The 19,340-nt window shown below is 44.9% G+C and overlaps 1 protein-coding gene across 2 annotated transcripts in view; it reads left to right on the forward strand.

Annotated features, from left to right (window-relative positions):
• Positions 1-10,879: 10,879 nt before the first annotated feature.
• Positions 10,880-19,340, forward strand: part of AMPH (amphiphysin) — a 185,798-nt gene continuing 177,337 nt past the window's right edge. For both annotated transcript variants that reach the window (XM_045003580.1, XM_045003582.1), the window contains exon 1: positions 10,880-10,994. In XM_045003580.1, coding sequence (XP_044859515.1) covers positions 10,926-10,994 — 69 coding nt within the window. In that variant the 5' untranslated portion in view covers positions 10,880-10,925. The remainder of the gene's footprint in view (positions 10,995-19,340) is intronic.

Below are 19,340 nucleotides of genomic sequence, written 5' to 3' on the forward strand. Positions count from 1 at the left end.
ATTAAATAAAACTAAATTAGGTGGATAAATTCCACTGTCCCTATTAACCCTCCCCAAATCAGGCAACACACACCAAACGTGCTCCCGCTTGGACCACCACTGAGCTGTTGGATCTGATCAGTATATGGGGAGAGGAGTCTGTTCGGTCACAGCTGTGATTGACCCGTAGGAATCTGGACACACATGGGCAAATTTCTCAGGGCTTATGTCAAAAGAGCTATGATCAGGACATGCAGCAGAGCAGAGTGAAGCGAAAGGAGCTGACGCAGGCGTACCAGAGGCATGGGAGCAAACAATTGCTCCGGTGGTGCACCTTAGACCTGCCACTTCTATAAAGAGCTGAATGCTATCCTCGGTGGTGATCCCACGTCCATCACCGATAGCCCCGTGGATACTTTGGAGGCAGCAGAAAGAGGGGGTAACCTGGAGGTAGATGTTTTGAATGAAGAAGTGGAGCTAGAAGAGGATGTGGAGCTCCCAGCGGCGTCACTCAGTGGGACAGGCAGGCAACCAGGAACTTTTCTCCACTACAGAAGTGCTCTACAGGGAACAGGAAGCAGATGAGATTCCAGATGGCTTGAGTAGGGAATCAAATAGTGGGAGGCAGGTAGTGCTTTACGTGAGCTGGACATTGCCCTGTGTAGCTAATCTGCATGGCCAAACAGGGTGTTGATGGACGTCGAGACCTGCTGGGAATCCTCCAGAGAGAGGCTCTGGAAAGTTTCCAAGAGGTACTTGTTAATCCTCTGCCACAGATTCCAAGGGATTGCAGCCTTGTTAGTTCCCCCATTGTAGGAAACTGTACCATGCCATTTAGCAATCACTGGAGCTGGAACCAAAGCAGCACATAGCTGAGCTGCATTTAGACTGGGGTGAGAGCCGCAAGCATGCAGTAGTTGTGCCCTGTTTTCCCTGCTCACCCGCAGCAGTGAGATGTCAGCAAGCAGGTTGGCCGCCTGTGAAAAAGTATGTGACAATTTTAGAATGAGTTCCCTGCAAAGCTGCCCTGCTGTCCTGCAAGCCATGAACATTTGGTCCATACGCACAACTGCCTTCCTCACCATGATTGGGATGCTCGCAGAGCTGTGTGCCTTCCTAGAGTCAGTGAGAAAGTGATTGTTACTGAAATGTTTCAATCGTTTGCTGGAATGTAACAATCCCTCTTCTGTGCAATGTCCACAGCAGCAGAGACCTTGAGGAACACACCACACACCCCTGCTGACTGCTTAGGCAGACAAGGAAGACTCCGAGGCCTGGTCTACACTAGGAGTTTGTCGAATTTAGCAGCGTTAATTTGATTTAACCGTGCACCCGTCCACACCAGGAAGCTAATTAGTTCGACCTAGAGGGCTCTTTAGTTCGAATTCGGTACTCCACCCCGACGAGGGGAGTAGCGCTAAATTCGACATGGCTATGTCGAGTTAGCCTATGTGTGGACGGAAATCGACCTTAGTAGCTCCGGGAGCTATCCCACAGTGCACCACTGTGTTGACGCTCTGGACAGCAGTCCGAGCTCAGATGTTCTGATCAGCCATACAGGAAAAGCCCCGGAAAAATTTGAATTCCTTTTCCTGTCTGGCCATTTTGAATCTCAGTTCCTGGTTGGACATCGGGGCGAGCTCAGCAGCACCGGCAGCGATGCAGAGCTCTCCAGCAGAGGGGTCCATGCAATCTCAGAGTAGAAAGAGGGCCCCAGCATGGACTGACCGGGAAGTCTTGGATCTGATCGCTGTGTGGGGCGATGAGTCTGTGCTTTCGGAGCTGCGCTCCAAAAAACGGAATGCAAAGACCTACGAGAAGGTCTCCAAAGCCATGGCACTCAGAGGATACAGCCGGGATGCAACGCAGTGCCACGTGAAAATCAAGGACCTGAGACAAGGCTACCAAAAAATCAAAGCGGCAAACGGACGCTCCGGAGCCCAGCCCCAGACATGCCGCTTCTACGAGGCACTGCATGCCATTCTCGGTGGGTCTGCCACCACTGCCCCACCAGTGACCGTGGACTCTGAGGATGGCATAGTGTCGACGGGCAGTTTCTCGGCGATGTTTGCCGATGGGGAAGATGAGGAAGGGTTTGTGGAGGACGAGGCAGGCGACAGCGCTTACAATACTGATATCCCCGACAGCCAGGATCTCTTCATCACCCTCACAGAGATCCCCTACCAACCCTCCCCGGCCGTTAACCCGGACTCTGAATCAGGGGAAGGATCAGTCGGTAAGTGCTATAAACATGTAAACATTTATTTTTTTAAAAACAGGAATAAAAACTATACGAAAAGAAGGTCAATACATATAGGGATCGAACAGAAATCCTCCTGGGACACTTTCACGAAGCTCTCGTACAGGTACTCGAAAAGCCTCCGCAGGAGGTTCCTGGGGAGAGGTGCCTTATTGGGTGCTCCGTGGAAGCACACTCTTCCGCGCCAGGCCATCCTGAGGTACAGTGGGAGCATTGCCTCCACCAGCATGGCGGCATAGGGCCCTGGTCTGTGCAGGGATTCACGCAGCATGCACTCTCTGTCTGTCCTAGTGACCCACCTCAGGGTGATCTCGCTCGGCGACTGCTGCATCTAATTAGGGGAATTAATGTAATGTTACTATTGTGAATGCTTGACTTTTCCTTTGCATAACAATGACCGTCGTTTAACAGCCACGTGTTGGAGGCTGCAGAGGGAAAGCATACAGGGATCTTTCCCGGGGACAGCCGCGAGGGGCTGGAACAGGGTCAGACTTTATGCTTTCCAGATTGCCTGCAGCAGGAGGCCACTGCTATCCATTAACTGTTAAGCAGCCTAAAGTTTACGGCTTACCAGGCCTGGCTGCTACACGGATTCTGCTGTCCTGCCCGGCTTGTCCGATCTCCAGTGCAAGACCCCAGGCAATGAAAGCGAATGCCGAAAATTCGAACTTGTCCTGAGAGCACATGAGAGAGGTGCCCTGTATGGTCTTGTTCACAGAAACTGAATAGACTGTGTTCAGTGTTCGCAAACATGTATCTTTGCAAGGAAATCACTTCCTTTTTCCCATCACACAGCTGCGGCTCTTTCCCGAACTGCCCCAGCATCCCCCTCACAGAGGCTGGCGCAGATTAGGCGGCGAAAGAAAAAGACTCGGGACGAGATGTTCGCTGAACTGATGGCCTGCTCCAGAGCCGAGGCGGCCCAGCAGAGCCAGTGGAGGGAGACCCTCTCTCAGCAGCAGCGCTCACACAGCGAACGGGAGGACAGGTGGCAGCAGGAAGACCAGCAGGCGACTCAAACGCTGCTTGGACTAATGAGGGAGCAAACGGACACGCTCCGGCGCCTTGTGGATGTTCTGCAGTACCGCAGGCAGGAGCAGAGAGCCCCCCTGAACTGTATCTGCAACCGCCCTCCCCCACCACAAAGTCCTGTCCCCCCCCTCACCCAAAATCACAAGAAGGAGAGGCGCTAGGGGCCGTGAAAACTGTCACTCCACCCCAGCAGAGCGCTCATGTACCAAACAGCTCTCATTCCCTAAAGTATGAGAATTGCTTCCCGATCCAAAATCCCAGTTTCATCCCCCAACTGTGTAGTTGAGTATTAAAAATAGTTTGCTGTTCATTACTGTTTCCGTCATGTTTCTTTGCAGAAGACTTTGTGTGAAGGGGGGGAGGGGTTTGTTAATTGCATAGGACAGCCACCATTACCAGGGTACAGACATGGGGGCAGGATCAACAGCAGGTCACACACAGAGTGCAGTCACTAGGCACCCGGGTCAGTCTGGGAGGTGTCTGCTGCCTCAGGTCAGTCTGGGAGGTGTATGCTGCCCCAGGGTCCGAGCGCCTGGCATCCACAAATGGCAAGGCAGGCTGCCCTTACCATGCCCTTCCACCCTAGCCATGAACCTCTCTGATGCCCTCAGCCCCAGCCAGAGCCATCATCCCCCTACACGTACTCACCCTTCCCACACACCCCTCACCCCTTCCTGCAAACCCACCCCTTCCTGCACACCCTCCTGTAACCGTCCTCCCCCCAGAGACCGCTGTAGGAGCAGGAGCCTGTCAGTCCTCGAGTGTAGAAGCGGTCTGTACATCACTGAAAAAAGTCAATAGTAACTGAAACAGGGGCAGGTTCAGCTTCTCTGTAAAGAGACTGGACAGTCATAGGTTACCCTGCTCTCTGAGGAACCTAGCTTTCAAAGCCTCCCGGATGCACAGCGCTTCCCGCTGGGCTCTTCTAATCGCACGGCTGTCTGGCTGAGCGTAATCAGCAGCCAGGCGATTTGCCTCAACCTCTCATCCCGCCATAAAGGTCTCCCCCTTGCTCTCACAGAGATTGTGGAGCACACAGCAAGCTGCGATAACAATGGGGATATTGGTTTCGCTGAGATCCGAGCGAGTCAGTAAGCTCCTCCATCTTCCCTTGAGACGTCCGAAAGCACACTCCACCACCATTCTGCACTTGCTCAGCCGGTAGTTGAAGAGCTCCTTGTCACTGTCCAGGGCGCCTGTATAGGGCTTCATGAGCCAGGGCATTAGCGGGTAGGCTGGGTCCCCGAGGATCACTGTAGGCATCTCCACATCCCCAACAGTTATTTTGTGGTCCGGGAAGAAACTACCTTCCTGCAGGCGTCTAAACAGACAAGAGTTCCTGAAAACACGCGCGTCATGAACCTTGCCCGGCCACCCGACGTAGATGTTGGTAAAACGTCCCCTATGGTCCACCAGTGCTTGCAGCACCATTGAAAAGTAGCCCTTTCGGTTAATATACTGGCTGGCCTGGTGGGCCGGTCCCAGGATAGGGATGTGAGTGCAGTTTGGGAATCCCATCGCGGCGAAGCCATCTATGACGACCTGGACGTTTCCCAGGGTCACCACCTTTGAGAGCAGTAGGTCAACGATTGCGTGGGCTACTTGCATCACAGCAACCCCCATGGTAGATTTGCCCACGCCCAAGTGGTTCCCTACTGACCGGTAGCTGTCTGGCGTTGCAAGTTTCCAGAGGGCTATGGCCACTCGCTTCTGCACACTCAGGGCTGCTCGCATCCGGGTGTCCTGGCGCTTCAGGGCAGGGGCCAGCAAGTCACACAGTTCAAGGAAAGTGCCCTTACGCATCCTGAAGTTTCGCAGCCACTGTGATTCATCCCAGACCTGCAGCACTATGCGGTCCCACCAGTCCATGCTTGTTTCCCGGGCCCAGAATCGCCGTCCCACAGCATGAACGTGACCCATTGCCACCATGATCTCCGCGGCGCGGGATCCCGTGCTTTGTGAGAGGTCTGTGCCACTCTCACACTTCATGTCCTCACCGCGCTGCCGGAGCCTCCTCGCCCGATTTCTCAGCAGCTGACTGTGGAAGAGGTGTTCGATAAGGTGCGAGGAGTTGACAATGGTCATAAGTGCAGCGATGATCGCAGCGGGCTCCATGCTCGCAGTGCTGTGGCGTCCGCGCTGTCACTGACCAGAAAAGTGCGCTAACAGATTTCCCGCCGGCGCTTTCAGGGAGGGAGGGCGGGAGTGACGGTTGAATGACAACAGTTACCCAAAACCACCCTCAACACATTTTTCCCCCAGCAGGCATTGGGGGCTCTACCCAGCATTCCAATGGGAAGCGGGGACTGCGGGAACTGTGGGATAGCTGCCCAGAATGCACTGCTTCCAAATTTGACGCTGGCCCCATTACTGTGGACTCACACAGTCGAATTAGTGTTTTTAGTGTGGATACACAAATTCGTCTTCATAAGGTCGAATCCACAAATTCGACCTAAGTTAAATCAAACTTCTCTTGTAGTGTAGACATACCCCGAGATGCAGCAAAGAAGCCATGTTCTGGGAGGTGCTGCTGCGTGATGAGAGACAGACCAGGGAACGCAAAGAGTGCTGGGAAGCCAATGCAGTATTTGCTGGGCAAGCGACAGAGCGGATGATAAAAGCTATGGAGGATCAAACAGAGAAGCTCAAGTCTTTGATACAGCTGCAAACTGAGCAGATCTGTGGTCAACCTCCACTGCAGCACATGCACATGTACAATTCTTTGCCAACCCCACCCCCCTCTATGCCCACACATTTTATTTGAAGCCAAATCCTGTAGCCCATACTCTTCAGAAGGGGTGAGATATACCTCTGTGCAGAAGGCAAAGACACATTCTATGCACCTGTGTGCGAGGGTAAATTTCACCCATGAAGAATCCCATAGAAATAGAAACCAATGGAACTCCTCACGTAAGTAAGAGCTGCAAGCCCTTTTAGTAGTAGTTCTTCTCCGATAGGAACATTATAGATGAATTTCTAGAAGCACTCAGAGTTGGCTTACCTCTGCTCTCATTGAAGCTAATTGTAAAATGACTTCAGTGGGAACTGAGTTAGGCCAATGTTGAGTGATGTAAAAATCCTGCTCAAATTCATAGCTTTATGTATCTCACTGCAGGAAGATAATTTCAAATGATTATTTAATTGTTTAATTAAAATGGTACACGCAGCACTTTTTGTAAGACAAAATATACAGCTGTGTGGGAAATGATTTTCCCATACCACAACTATCGTCAAGAGTTTGATGTTTTCCCCCATCTTGAATCAGGATGTAAAGTGTAAATCTTAAAAATATTTCTGATGCAAAACTGATATTTCCCCCACAATTCAGGGCGAAACATTTCGTTTTGCTAATTTCAAAATGTTAAGTTTCAGTTTCAACCTTTTTTTCTTTTAAAAGCTTTTTGGGGGTCTAATTAGCTTAAATTTAGAAACAAAATGTTGTTTTGAACCAGTAAACTGGAATTTTTAGTTTAAAAAATGTCAAAACAAATGTCTGAACAATTTCAAAACTTTTATTCTCAACACTTTTTGAGTCAAGGAATTTGTCTAAAGTCCCCCCGTTTTGCTTTCAGTGTTGATGAACTGGCATTTTTTGATATGCAAAAAAAATTGTTGAAAAATTCAGCTCTAATAAAATTCCTTCCACTTATATAATCAGTATTCTGTTCCAGAACTTATGTACAGGTTCAGTGTATACCTGCATACTAAAACAGAGAGAAATATGAATCTGAAGTTGTAGGGAGTGAAGTAAAATGACATATGAGTGCAGAAAAGTATAAAAATTTGGCTGAAATTATAATTGTTTTAATTAAAAGTAATTGCCTAAATCCTTAAGTAATCAGAAATTTCATAGACTGATTCTCAAGTAATTAGCCCATCTATTCCTTAATATTTCAGTTTCTTTCGTTACAGTTACTGTTGGGTTAGTTCAAGGTTACTGTCTATAGCCTTACCTCCTTGTGCTGTGATCCTGGCAAGATGAGTCATACGTTCATGGCGTAACCGTAAGAAACGTCCAGGTGCTGCAGGAAGTAGAATTTATGATTCCGCAAGTAGCCCTCTTCCCTTTGAGTCAATGCTGAACCAGTCTGCTAGTATAATGCTAGGGAGCAGTGGAGATGCTGTTTGTCAGACAAAGTTTAAAATTGAAGTAATCTACACTGGTGATCATTAAACATCCTGTGTTGCTTTTCATAACTGCTACTCTAATGGTCATAACAGGAATCTAACTTACATAAATATATTCTGCCTATCAACCCCCCCCCAATTTCAACGCAGCTTCAATTCCCAGGTAATCCTGCAGTTTCGTTTAGATACGGTATTCTTTATTTCCTGTCTCAAACTGTCATCTTGCACTGCTGTAGTCAGTGAAGTGCAATCCTGGTGTTGAGTAACCTGACGAATACATATCTTTTGCACACCTCTCACTGAAGTGTTGTGAAGCTCAGTACATCAGTGTCTGTAATATGGTCTGAGATCTTGGATGAAAGGCATTACAGAAATGAAAAGTGACATTCTGTGCAGAAAAATATACATTTAAATAGGGTCTGCTGCAAAATGTAAAGTTAGAGTGCTGCAGTATTTTCCATCTCTCATGTGATATTAGAAAACTGATCATTATGGACTAGATTCTCTCATTACACCAGCTGATTTTACACCAGCTGAGAATCTGGCCCTACTTTTGTTGAATTAAGAAAGAAGTAGTATACGTAAGTGTCTTTGATGTCCCTTTGGAGGAACCCGTGATTGTCATCTAGCAAGACTTATTTTAATGTAATGGATGCATTTTTATTAAAATTCCCATTGAAACATTTTAAAAAACCAAATAAACATCCTGTGCCACTTTTGCAACCTAAACATTTGTCATTTTGTGTTAGTGTCTGAGAGCTAAAATATAAAACTGACTGGAAACACAAATAAAATTGAATGGCATTTTCATTGTCCAAACTGAGATAAATGCCAAAGAGTAAACAATGTAAATAGTAAACAAACAAACAAAAAACCCACAAAGAAAAACCAGTCTATTAATTTTTTCAAATTCTTTCTCTTTCAGTCAAAGGAGTTAGTAACTTAAAGAAGGAAGATTGCCTTTTTTTTTAATTATTTTACCCTGACAGAGTCCCCTTAAAGAAGAACCACAATGGCAGTTGTATATTGAAGGCGTTGCTCTCACATAGCAGTTTAATAAACTGTATACTGAAGAGGGCACGTTCCGCCTGCTCTCCAAGGCCACAGAAGTGCCTGGATGCAGGAAAACCAATGCAGTTCTGCTATGTGAGAAGGAAAGAAGTCTGCGCAGGTATTCCCCCCCATTGCATACCATCATGGTCCTTGCAAACCAGCACGGAGAGTTGTTTTAGGATCTGTACTGTGGGACCCCGAGGTCAAACGCCTTTCCTCTCATGGCAGAGAACTGGTCACAAAAGCAGCATACCAGCAGCTGCAGAGTGGCACTCCACATACCCCCATCCTTTGTATTGCATGAACAGCCTGAACCAGTGCAATGGGAATCATTCCATTGGTTTCAATAAGTGTTAGATGTGGAACTAAAACTGTTTACTTGTTCTTAGCATCTGAATGCACTTACTCTTCATGGTGCCCCTATGCTGTACCTTGCTGTTATGACTAAATAAGCAAAATACACACACACACAGTTCAAGTTAAAACAAGCTCCATTAGTTAATAGAGCTGTACAATCCTTTTACAAACTCAAAACCAGACAAAAACAAATTTTATAGAAGATGTTAAAAATTACTTTGGAGTTGTTTGGGAGAACTGAGTACACTGGGATTTTGTTCTGATCTCTGCATCTGGCTAACATTAGTAGACTGTGATGTACCGCATAAAATATACTTCTTTTTGGTTTCCGCTGGTGTATTGTGTGGATTTTCTTTTCAGGGCATAGACTATGTTTACCTCTGAGTCTAGAAAGCCTTAGCCCCTAAAAGATAATAAATGGGCTGTTATCTGTACATCCAAAATGCCTAATCTTACTCCCACTGAAGTTAATGGGAGCTTCGTCATGGAAGTTTGACACCTGATGGATATTGAGAAAGTATGCAGTTACTGGGACATGGATGATTTTACTACTTCAGTGGCTAGGAGACTGTAGTTAAAGATGTTTGATTATGGCATTTACCTCTGCATTTCTGTATTTGTTTTATGGTGATGGCAACCTTCTGGCTTGTATTTGTGTAAATATTTCAAAAACCAATGAAAAGCATTACAAATGTAGAACAGCACCTTCATGCAGAGAAAGGGACACAGATGCAGAGCCTGGAGCACAGTAATGCTTGCCGTATGCCACTGTGTTGCTGTGCTCTGGTTTCAGGTCAGGCAAGCATGTGCTTAATTCAGTACTGATGGATTTAAGCAAGTCTTAGCAGGGAGGGTCAGAGCCAGTGTTTAAGTGCTTTCCTGGACTGGGGCTTCTCTGACTTAAAAGCCAAGTTTTGATGTTTAGGTCATGGTGTTGAGTAGTGTTGTTTTAAGGATTGTTTGGATAACTGGTTCAGGGCAGGATAAATATTTTTGTGGGTAGGGCAGAAGACACTCAGGTTCTATTAGCTCTGCCACATATTTGATTTTGACCTTAGGCAAGACACTTAGGCCCCAATTTTCAACAAGTGGCCTTTAATTCTGAGAACTTAATTTTTTAAAAATGTTTGTTACACTAGATAGAGGCAATATTTTCAAATCTGGTTGCCCCACGTTAGTTATCTTAGAGATGTTCCCTGATATTCAGATATGCAGAGCGCAGGCAATGGGAGCTCATGTTACCGAATACACCCAATTGGAGTACTGAGTGCCCAGCACTTCTGAAAATGAGGCCACTAGATGCCATTGGGTGGCTAAATATAGATTTAGATGCTTAAATCCAAGCTTGAAAATGTTGTGCTATAAGGCTGAGCACCCACAACGTCATTTGATATCAATGGCCAACACTCAGCACTTCTGAAAATTGGATCCTGTGGTGTCTCGCTTTTGGGTGGCTGAAAAATGGACACACCCAAAATGAGTGACACCTTTCAAAAGAGAATCCTTGATCTTTCTGTCTCGGTTTCTCCATCTGCAAAAAAGGGGATAATATTCAGCTGCCCCAGAAGGGTGTTGAGGAGATGAGTTAAACAATCTCTGTAAAGTGCTTTGCTCTCATTCAGTGGAAGGTGATGATATTATTCTAGTATATGGTGTTGTCAGCCACCGCAGCAGTGGGTGCTGCTACATATACTACTTCACCCTACCCCACCTCTTTTTCGCTGCCCGTTGTTGTATAAATCAATAGCATCCCTTTCAGGAAGACTGCATATCATTTGGATTAAGTAGCCTCCCCACTCAATTAACCTGCAGACTCCCAATGCTGGCCTTGCCTGCTGATTCTGCCTTTCCATATTTTGTACCATTTTCTTCTCATTCGAGAGCATCAGGAAGGAAGCTTTATTAAAGGCAGGGAAAGTGCTTGGAGCTCAGCTCCGGCTGCCCTTGAGCACTGAGGGGGCCGTGGGACCAGTTTCTCGCTCCCTCTCTCTGTATCTTTAAGATCCCCTCCTCCACCTCGTGCCTCCAGCCCCTCCCCATCTCCTGCTCGCTCTCTGCCTGCGCCGCTGGGCTCTGCCTGACTCGCCGCCTCGCCAGGCTCCCTGGACCAGCAGCCATGGCCGACATGAAAACGGGCATCTTCGCCAAAAACGTCCAGAAGCGGCTGAACAGGGCGCAGGAGAAGGTCAGCGGGGAGCTGGGGGGAGGCGAGAGACCCGCGCCGGGGGCGGCAGGGGGCCTGTTAGCCGGGGGGGGGGGGGAGCGGGAGAACAGGTGCAATTGGAGGGTTGCAGTTTACACTGAGGCGGAGGACGCCTCCCGGGGTGGATGCAGAGGGGAAGCAGCAGCAGCGGCGAGGGGCTGCGACTGAGCATCCCAGGCTGGGGGCTGGGAAATGCATCGCGGGGGGCAGCAGGCTGGCAGGGCTGCCGAAGCAATGGCACCGGGGAAGCCCGCCCAGGCAGCCACACACACACACACACACACAGCTGGTGCCGCTGCAGCAGCCCCGCGCTGCGCCCTGACAGCTCAATAGTGGCTGGGTTCCTTCAGCCACGGAGTGACCCGCCCCATACTGGGGCTTTGTCTTGTATACACAACTATTCCCTCCCCCCCCTTCCCAAAAAAAAAGTGCCTCCATTTTTCCCCGTTGCTGTCTGGTCACCCTCGTTGTCCACCCCCTCTGCTGCCCATGCAAAGGTCAATCCCCCACCCCCCTTTGTGCTGCTAACGCTCACCTTTAGCTATAGGCGTGTGGCGGGCAGGAGGCGGGGCTGCAGCTGCCTCTGGTTTCATAGCTAGGGGATCGGATGTATTTGTACATTTTACTGAGGTGGAATTAAGAAGCAGGGAGAGGAGAGGAAAAATTGATGTCTGTTTTGACCCTCTTAGGGCAAGAGAGGAAAGAACATGTTTCTTTAATCATAAGCAGACAAGATCCCTAGACAATGGCTAAAAATCCACAAGACAAGACAGCCCCTATTAATGTCTGTGTGGCCTGATTGAGGCAATATTGTGTGCCCTTCCTCAAAGGTCAGGAGGGAAGTGTAAACTCTAATCGATGCATGCACTACAGTGTTTCCAGTGAAACAAAGTCAGTAATTACAACACACATACTGTGAATCGCCTTTGTTTTAACATAGGCTTGTTCATTAGACAGAAGGGATGGGAAAATGCATCTTGATTCATTATGGGATGTAAAATAATCCAGGGAACCATTATCATTTTAATTTTAAATGCCTGTATAACAAATACTTTGGATAACTACCAAGTAACAAGGGGGTATTCTTGCCTTAAGGACAGGAAAGCTTCTGAGGTCAGATATTATATAATTGGTCCATTTATTCTTCATCGTGACTGAAATACTCTTATACCATTGTGCAGATCAATCAACCTTAGTTTTCTCAGAATAAATATTGTGTGACTAAAGTGGATTTATTTTGTTTTACTCCAGTGTTCCCCTCCCCCCCCACACTGAATATTCCAGGGTTTCATCTACTTGCAAAATTATTGGATAATAATCTTGCTTTGGCATTCAGAGAACACAACTGGGCCAGATCTTCAATGCATGTTCTCTACCATGGCTCCCTCAAAGGCAGTAGAACTACAGTGAGGGTCTGGTCCATGTGTCTTGTAATTAAAGAGAGGCAAAAAATGGGGAGAATTTTAGGCCAAATGGTAGCACAGTAGAATGCAGCACAGTAGAAGGAATACATCTGTCGCCTTGATCTGTTCACAGAAATAAAGGTTTGGCTGTCTCTTGTCCCCACCTCCACACATGCACACTTTCAATACTCTAAGAGGATTGTATTTCCTTTAATATCCTCCCAAGCTCCTCTTGAACTAAAGTGATCTTCCTCACCAGGTTCACTTGGCAGCTGAGCCTTCCTGTGAAAGAGGTGGTTCTAGCTACCATCTAAATCACTCGTGTCAGTAATCCACAGTGACCACAGCATAGACTGCTTTAAGGGCTCATGTCAGCTTTTTCATTAGCAATTGCTCGGAGTTTGGAAATGTAATCGTGTTCCTCATTTTTTTTTAAAAATGTAGTCATCATGACATGAAAACTGCTGAAGCTGATCACATTTCAGTTGTTAAAGGATTTAGAGCCCAGTCTTTAATCAGAAAAAACTGTCACTGAAGTTAACAGGGAATTTGCAAGAGTCGGTATTGCAGGATATCCACATTAAGCCTTATTCATTGAACCCCGTGGGTATAAATGTGCCACATAATTTTTACCAGCTTTAAATCTCTTGCAGCTATGGAAATATAAATACAAACCTTGAATTTGGGCAGAAAAAATATTTGTGCATAAACGTATACAGGTATATGGAGAAAATATATGTTGGCATAGTGCAGTGTAAAGGTTTTACCAGCATGAGTTTGTGATAGCCATATTTAGGGTGACCAGATGTCCCAATTTTATAGGGACAGTCCCGATTTTTGGGTCGTTTTCTTATATAGGCTCCTATTACCCCACCCCACCCCATGTCCCAATTTTTCACATTTGCTGTCTGGTCAACCTAGCCATATTACATGCGAGTGGCAAAGTCATCCCAGCTGAATGCCAATAAAACCTCTAACCCACACTATCTGCATTTGCTATGCATTTTACATAAGTGCTCTAGGGAGTTTTAAAAAATTATTTTACTGATGCTATTTTTCATAGCTCTCTGCCTATATCTCGGCTGCCTTTGTACCATGTATTCAACTCTACAGAGATTCAAGGGAGAAAAAAATGTATCACAGATAGAATGTAGAAAACTCCCACACATAATAATGTCATCATTTTAGGATCTACTATCTGAGGCTGTCATATGCTAAAAACAAGTCTGTATTTTATTGTTAAAACTCTCCTCTCTCAAACAGCATAAAGTTCTTGTATAGCTGTCCCCAATCAGTCCCCCAAATATTAGGGTTTAAACCAGTCACTAGTTTAGTAGTGAATATTGCCCATCCTGCAATTTGGCCCAATGTTTTGTTGTTTTGTTTTGTTTTTTAAATAGAGAAGGCCACTGTTGAAGTTATTCAGAGGTTTTGGTCCGAGTTGCATGAAAAATATAATTCATCTCATGATTCTGTGTATCAATGGATATCACCATCACTTAGGCCCAATACAGTAATGAATTTAAGCACACACTTAAAGTTAAGTAATTGTTTAAGTGCTTTGCTGAATCAGGGCCATAAAACATATGTGTTGTTTGTTTGTGTATGTGTGTATAATGTCAATAATACCATATATTTTTGGTTTACAAGGAAATACATTTTATCAGTGAGTCTGGTGACAACATAAAGTGCAAGAGTGCAGACAGAGTAGATTATGATGTTGCCAGATAGAGAGATGTCTTTGCTTCTCTGTTCAAGGTTTGCATATCGTTTTATTGCTTAAAATACACAGATCTCTACTATACCCATTCCTTGTTTTGCCTCACAAAATCTCTCTTGCTAGTCTGCCTTCAACATCTACTTATGTTTTCTCTGCCTCCATATTTGTCTCATGCTTCTGCTGTCTTCTTGTTCTGCCTCAGACCCTCCCTATGGGCTACAGGGATCTCTTCTCTAAATGCTATCTCCCACTCCCCAGACCTTTCTCTCATACTTAAACTACCAATTAGCTCTGGGTCTCCATAATGGCTATATAAGGCAAAATCTCTTAATTTTTTTGCTAATATTTTTAAAAGCATAATTGAGAATACTAAAAGCTCCATGTGCAGCTATTTATTTTTATTTAGGTTTTTAAAATAAAAAGGGGTGGGAGTTGCAGGAACTAACAGATATTTATACATTTTTATACAGGCTTTTTGCAGGTGTGATATTACATGTTTTTAAATTATTGAAAATCTGATTTCTGACTTCATAGGTACAGTGTGTGTGATTACCTACTGTACAACATTCATAGACTTCAGTGTGCTATCTGGCATAAAAGAGCAATATGGTAGAAATAAATGAGTTCTGTTTATTCAGTTTATCCCTGTGATTTGCTGACATTCTGGCAAAAGTATAAGTATTTTCTGTTCTGTTTTTTGTTTTTGTTTTACTCCTATAATATCTGTATCAAGGACATTGATGTTACAAGGTATTTAATGCCATAGGTCAAATCTCAGACCTAATAGCCAGACTATGGAAAAATATCTTTTAATGATAAATGACATAACTTTCAACTCTCTGTGTATATGTGTGTGTGTGTGTGTGTGTGTGTATATATATATGTGTATATATATATATGTGTATATATATATATATATATACACACACACACATATATATAAAGGGCTGTTGATTAATTACAGTTAACTCACGTGATTAACTCAAAAAACTAATTGTGGTTAAAAAAGTTGTGATTAATCACAGTTTTAATCACACTGTTTAAGCAATAGAATACCAATTGAAATTTATTAAATATTTAGATGTTTTTCTACATTTTCATATATATTGATTTCAATTACAAAACAGAATACAGTGTATATTATTTTCGATTACAAATATTTACATTGTAAAAATGATAAACAAAAGAAATAGTATTTTTCAATTCACCTCATACAAATACTGTAGTGCAATTTACAAATGTAGATTTTGTTGTTACATAAGTGCACTCAAAAACAAAACAATGTAAAACTTTAAAGACTACAAGTCCACTCAGTCCTACTTCTTCTTCAGCCAATCGCTAAGACAAACAAGTGTGTTTACGTTTACAGGAGATAATGCTGCCCTCTTCTTCTTTACAATGTCACCAGAAAGGCATTTACATGGCACGTTTGTAGCCGGCATTGCAACCTATTTATGTGCCAGATATGCTAAACATTCGTATGCCCCTTCGTGCTTTGGCCACCATTCCAGAGGACATGCTTCCATGCTGATGATGCTCGTTAAAAAAAATGCATTAATTAAATTTGTGACTGAACTCCTTGGGGGAGAACTGTATGTCGCCAGCTCTGTTTTACCCACATTCTACCATATATTTCATGTTATAGCAGTCTTGGATGATGGCAGGGCTGGTGCAAGGATGTTTCACACCCTAGGCAAAACTTCCACCTTGCGCCCTCCTCCCCCTGCCCTGAGGCCCCCCACCGCAGCAGCTCCCCCCCTCCGCCCTGAGGCATCCCCCCACCGCAGCATTAATTAAATTTGTGACTGAACTCCTTGGGGGAGAACTGTATGTCGCCAGCTCTGTTTTACCCACATTCTACCATATATTTCATGTTATAGCAGTCTTGGATGATGGCAGGGCCGGTGCAAGGATGTTTCGCACCCTAGGCAAAACTTCCACCTTGCGCCCTCCTCCCCCTGCCCTGAGGCCCCCCACCGCAGCAGCTCCCCACCCTCCGCCCTGAGGCACCCCCCCGCCCCAGCTTACCTCTGCTCCGTCTCCACCCTGAGCATGCCGTCGCTGCTTCACTTCTCCCACCTCCCAGGCTTGTGGCGACAATCAGCGTAGGTGCCGCAAGCCTGGGAGGCGGGAGAAGTGAAGCAGCAACGGCGTGTTCTGGGAGGAGGCGGGGCAGGGGTGAGTTGGGGTGGGGAGTTCCCCTGCGTGCCACCCCCCCCTTACTTGCTGCAGGCGGCCCTCCCCGCGCTCCCCTGCCCCAGCTCCCTCCGCCTAAATGCCGCGGCGACGGAGGCAGCTGAAGATCTGGCCGCCGCGGTCGCTGCCGAAGAAAATGGCGCCCCCCAAATCCTAGCACCCTAGGCGACCGCCTAGGTCGCCTAAATGGTTGCACCGGCCCTGGATGATGGCCCAGCACATTTTGTTCATTTTAATAACACATTCACTGCAGATTTGACAAAATGCAAATAATGTACCAATGTGAGATTTCTGAAGATAGCTACAGCACTCGACCCAAGGTATAAGAATCTGAAGTGCCTTCCAAAATCTGAGAGGGTTGAGGCATGGAGCATGCTTTCAGAAGTCTTAAGAGAGCAACACTTCAATGTGGAAACTACAGAACCCAAACCACCAAAAAAGAAAATCAAGACTGCTGCTGGTGGCATCTGACTCAGATGATGAAAATGAACATGCGTCAGTCCACACTGCATTGGATTGTTATTGAGGAGAACCCGTCATCAGTATGGACACATGTCCTCTGGAATGATGGTTGTAGCATGAAGGGACATATGAATCTTTAGCGCATCTTGTGACATCAGCTACAACAGTGCCAGGAAAATACCTGTTCTCACTTTCAGGTGACATTGTAAACAAGAAGAGGGCAGCATTATTTCCTGCAAATGTAAACAAACTTCCCTGTCTGAGTGACTGGCTGGACAAGAAGTAGGACTGAGTGGACTTGCAGGCTTGGACTTGCAGGCTCTAAAATTTTACATTGTTTTATTTTTGAATGTAGGTTTTGTTTTTTTTTACATAATTCTACATTTGTAAGTTCAACTTTCATGATAAAGAGATTGCACTACAGTAATTGTATTGGGTGAATTGAAAAATACTATTTCTTTTTTTTTACAGTGCAAATACTTGGAATAAAAATAAATAAAAAGTGAGCACTGTACACTTTGTATTCTGTGTTGTAATTGAAATCAATATATTTGAAAATGTAGACAACAACCAAAAATATTTAAATAAATGGTATTCTATTATTATTTAACAATACCATTAATCATGATTAATTTTTTTAATCATTTGTCAGCCCTAATATATATATATAAAATATTAAAATGTGTGTGTGCATGCATGTGTATTTATTCACTAAATTAAAATTGATATGAAAACATTTCTTTGTTGCATTAGTATATTGTCTTTCTTCATATGAGGTAATCAATCAGTCTTTTATTTATCTATATATCTATATATACATTTTAAACAGTAGCTCCAATGTAAATGTACACACTATATGATTCAGCTGTCTCAATCATTTTTAAAAAATGTATCTGTATGTAATATAGTAAACTTTTGGCCTTTGAACAGTAAACTCAATAATATCAACAGCAATACTGTAAGTTTTATATACTGCCTTGTTTCTTAAGGGATTCCAAAAAGCTTTGCAAACTAATCACTACACCCATACCTGGAGTGTAATATTGCAGCTGTTTGATACTGTGCTGTAACATTACAAAACGATTCAAGACAGAAAAGGAGAAAGAAACTGCGTCCATTTAAAACTGTAGGGGAAATGTAGGTAGAGGTAGCACATAATTACCTGAACTCAGATTTGGCCAGGCTAATACCTAAAGATGTGATTTGGATTTTTAATGAGAACAAGTGGTTGGGTACTATTATTAAGTGCTTTTTAATTCTGTGTCTGCCTCTTTGCCCTCATCTTGCTCTTTCTTCTCCACAAAATTTCAACGGATCCTCTCCCGCTCAGTCTTCCCTGCTCCCCATGCATTTCAATGACACCCCTCTGTTTCTGTCTATCTCCCACCAATTTGTCCAACCCAGATCCTCTCTTTTCCCCTCTCCAATAAATATGGCCCCTCCACCATCAGATTCCATCTCTCCTGTCCTCACATATTGTCTAACCCCAACCACTAACGTTCTTCTCCTGAGAGGTGGGATCCAGTCATTTCTCCCCACTGCTTGCCTTACTGCACTGGACTGATAGATACTGTGAGAGTGAAGGAACCATTAGTGGGAGCAGGGAGGATGAAGAAGTCTCTCTTCTCAGTAGCCTGAGTTGCCCCCAGCAGGCAGGAACATGAACTGCAAATGGATTTGTCATAAACAGTTAGTTAAGGGTTAAGGTTTGTTTTTTACCTGTAAAGGGTTAACAAGCAGTACCTGTGAACACCTGACCAGAGGACCAATCAGGGACAAGATAATTTAAAATCCCTGTGGAGGGAAGTTTTTTTTTCCTGTGTCCTTTGTTTGAGTGACTCGCTCGTTGGAATTAAAGGAGTCCAGACGTCTTAATCAAGTCCTCTCAGAGTTCTGCAAATATTTCTTCTATTCAAGCTAGTGAGTATTAGAAAGGGAACTAGTATTTTTTATATTGTTATTTCTGTATTTGCAATTGTGTGTTTTGCTATAGAATTTCTTTAATTCTGTACTGTTATTGCTTTTACTGAGAGAGAAGGGAGGGGGAATTCTCTCCAGAGATTGATAAGTTTAGACCCTGTGTATTGTTCCATCTTGGTATTACAGAGAGAGTTTACTTTTTTTTATTCTTTAATAAATCTTTTCTGTTAAGGACTTGGTTGATCTTTCCTTGGGTGAATTCTCAGGGAAAGGGGAGGAGGGAGGAGGAAGGCATCCCTCTGGAGTTGAATCCCGGTATCTCTCCTAGGAAAAGGGAGGGGGGAGGAAGAAGGGGGGAATGGTTTATTTCTCCTAGGTGTAAGAACTCCAGGGATTTGGGGCTCTTGGGATCCCCAAGGATTTTGGGGAAGGGCTGTGTCCCAATACACGTACATTATTGGGTGGTGGCAGCTTTTACCAGATCTAAACTAGGATTTTAGTTTAGAGGAGTCCATGCAGGTCTCCATTTTGGAACCCAACAGCTCAAAGTGGGGGTGAGACCTATGACAGGAACCTTGCTGATCACCTGCTTCTCTGTGACATTTCAGTTGGGATGGGTGACAGAGC

This window comes from Mauremys mutica, chromosome 2 (genome assembly GCF_020497125.1).
Source record: "Mauremys mutica isolate MM-2020 ecotype Southern chromosome 2, ASM2049712v1, whole genome shotgun sequence".
Lineage (NCBI taxonomy): Eukaryota > Metazoa > Chordata > Testudines > Geoemydidae > Mauremys > Mauremys mutica.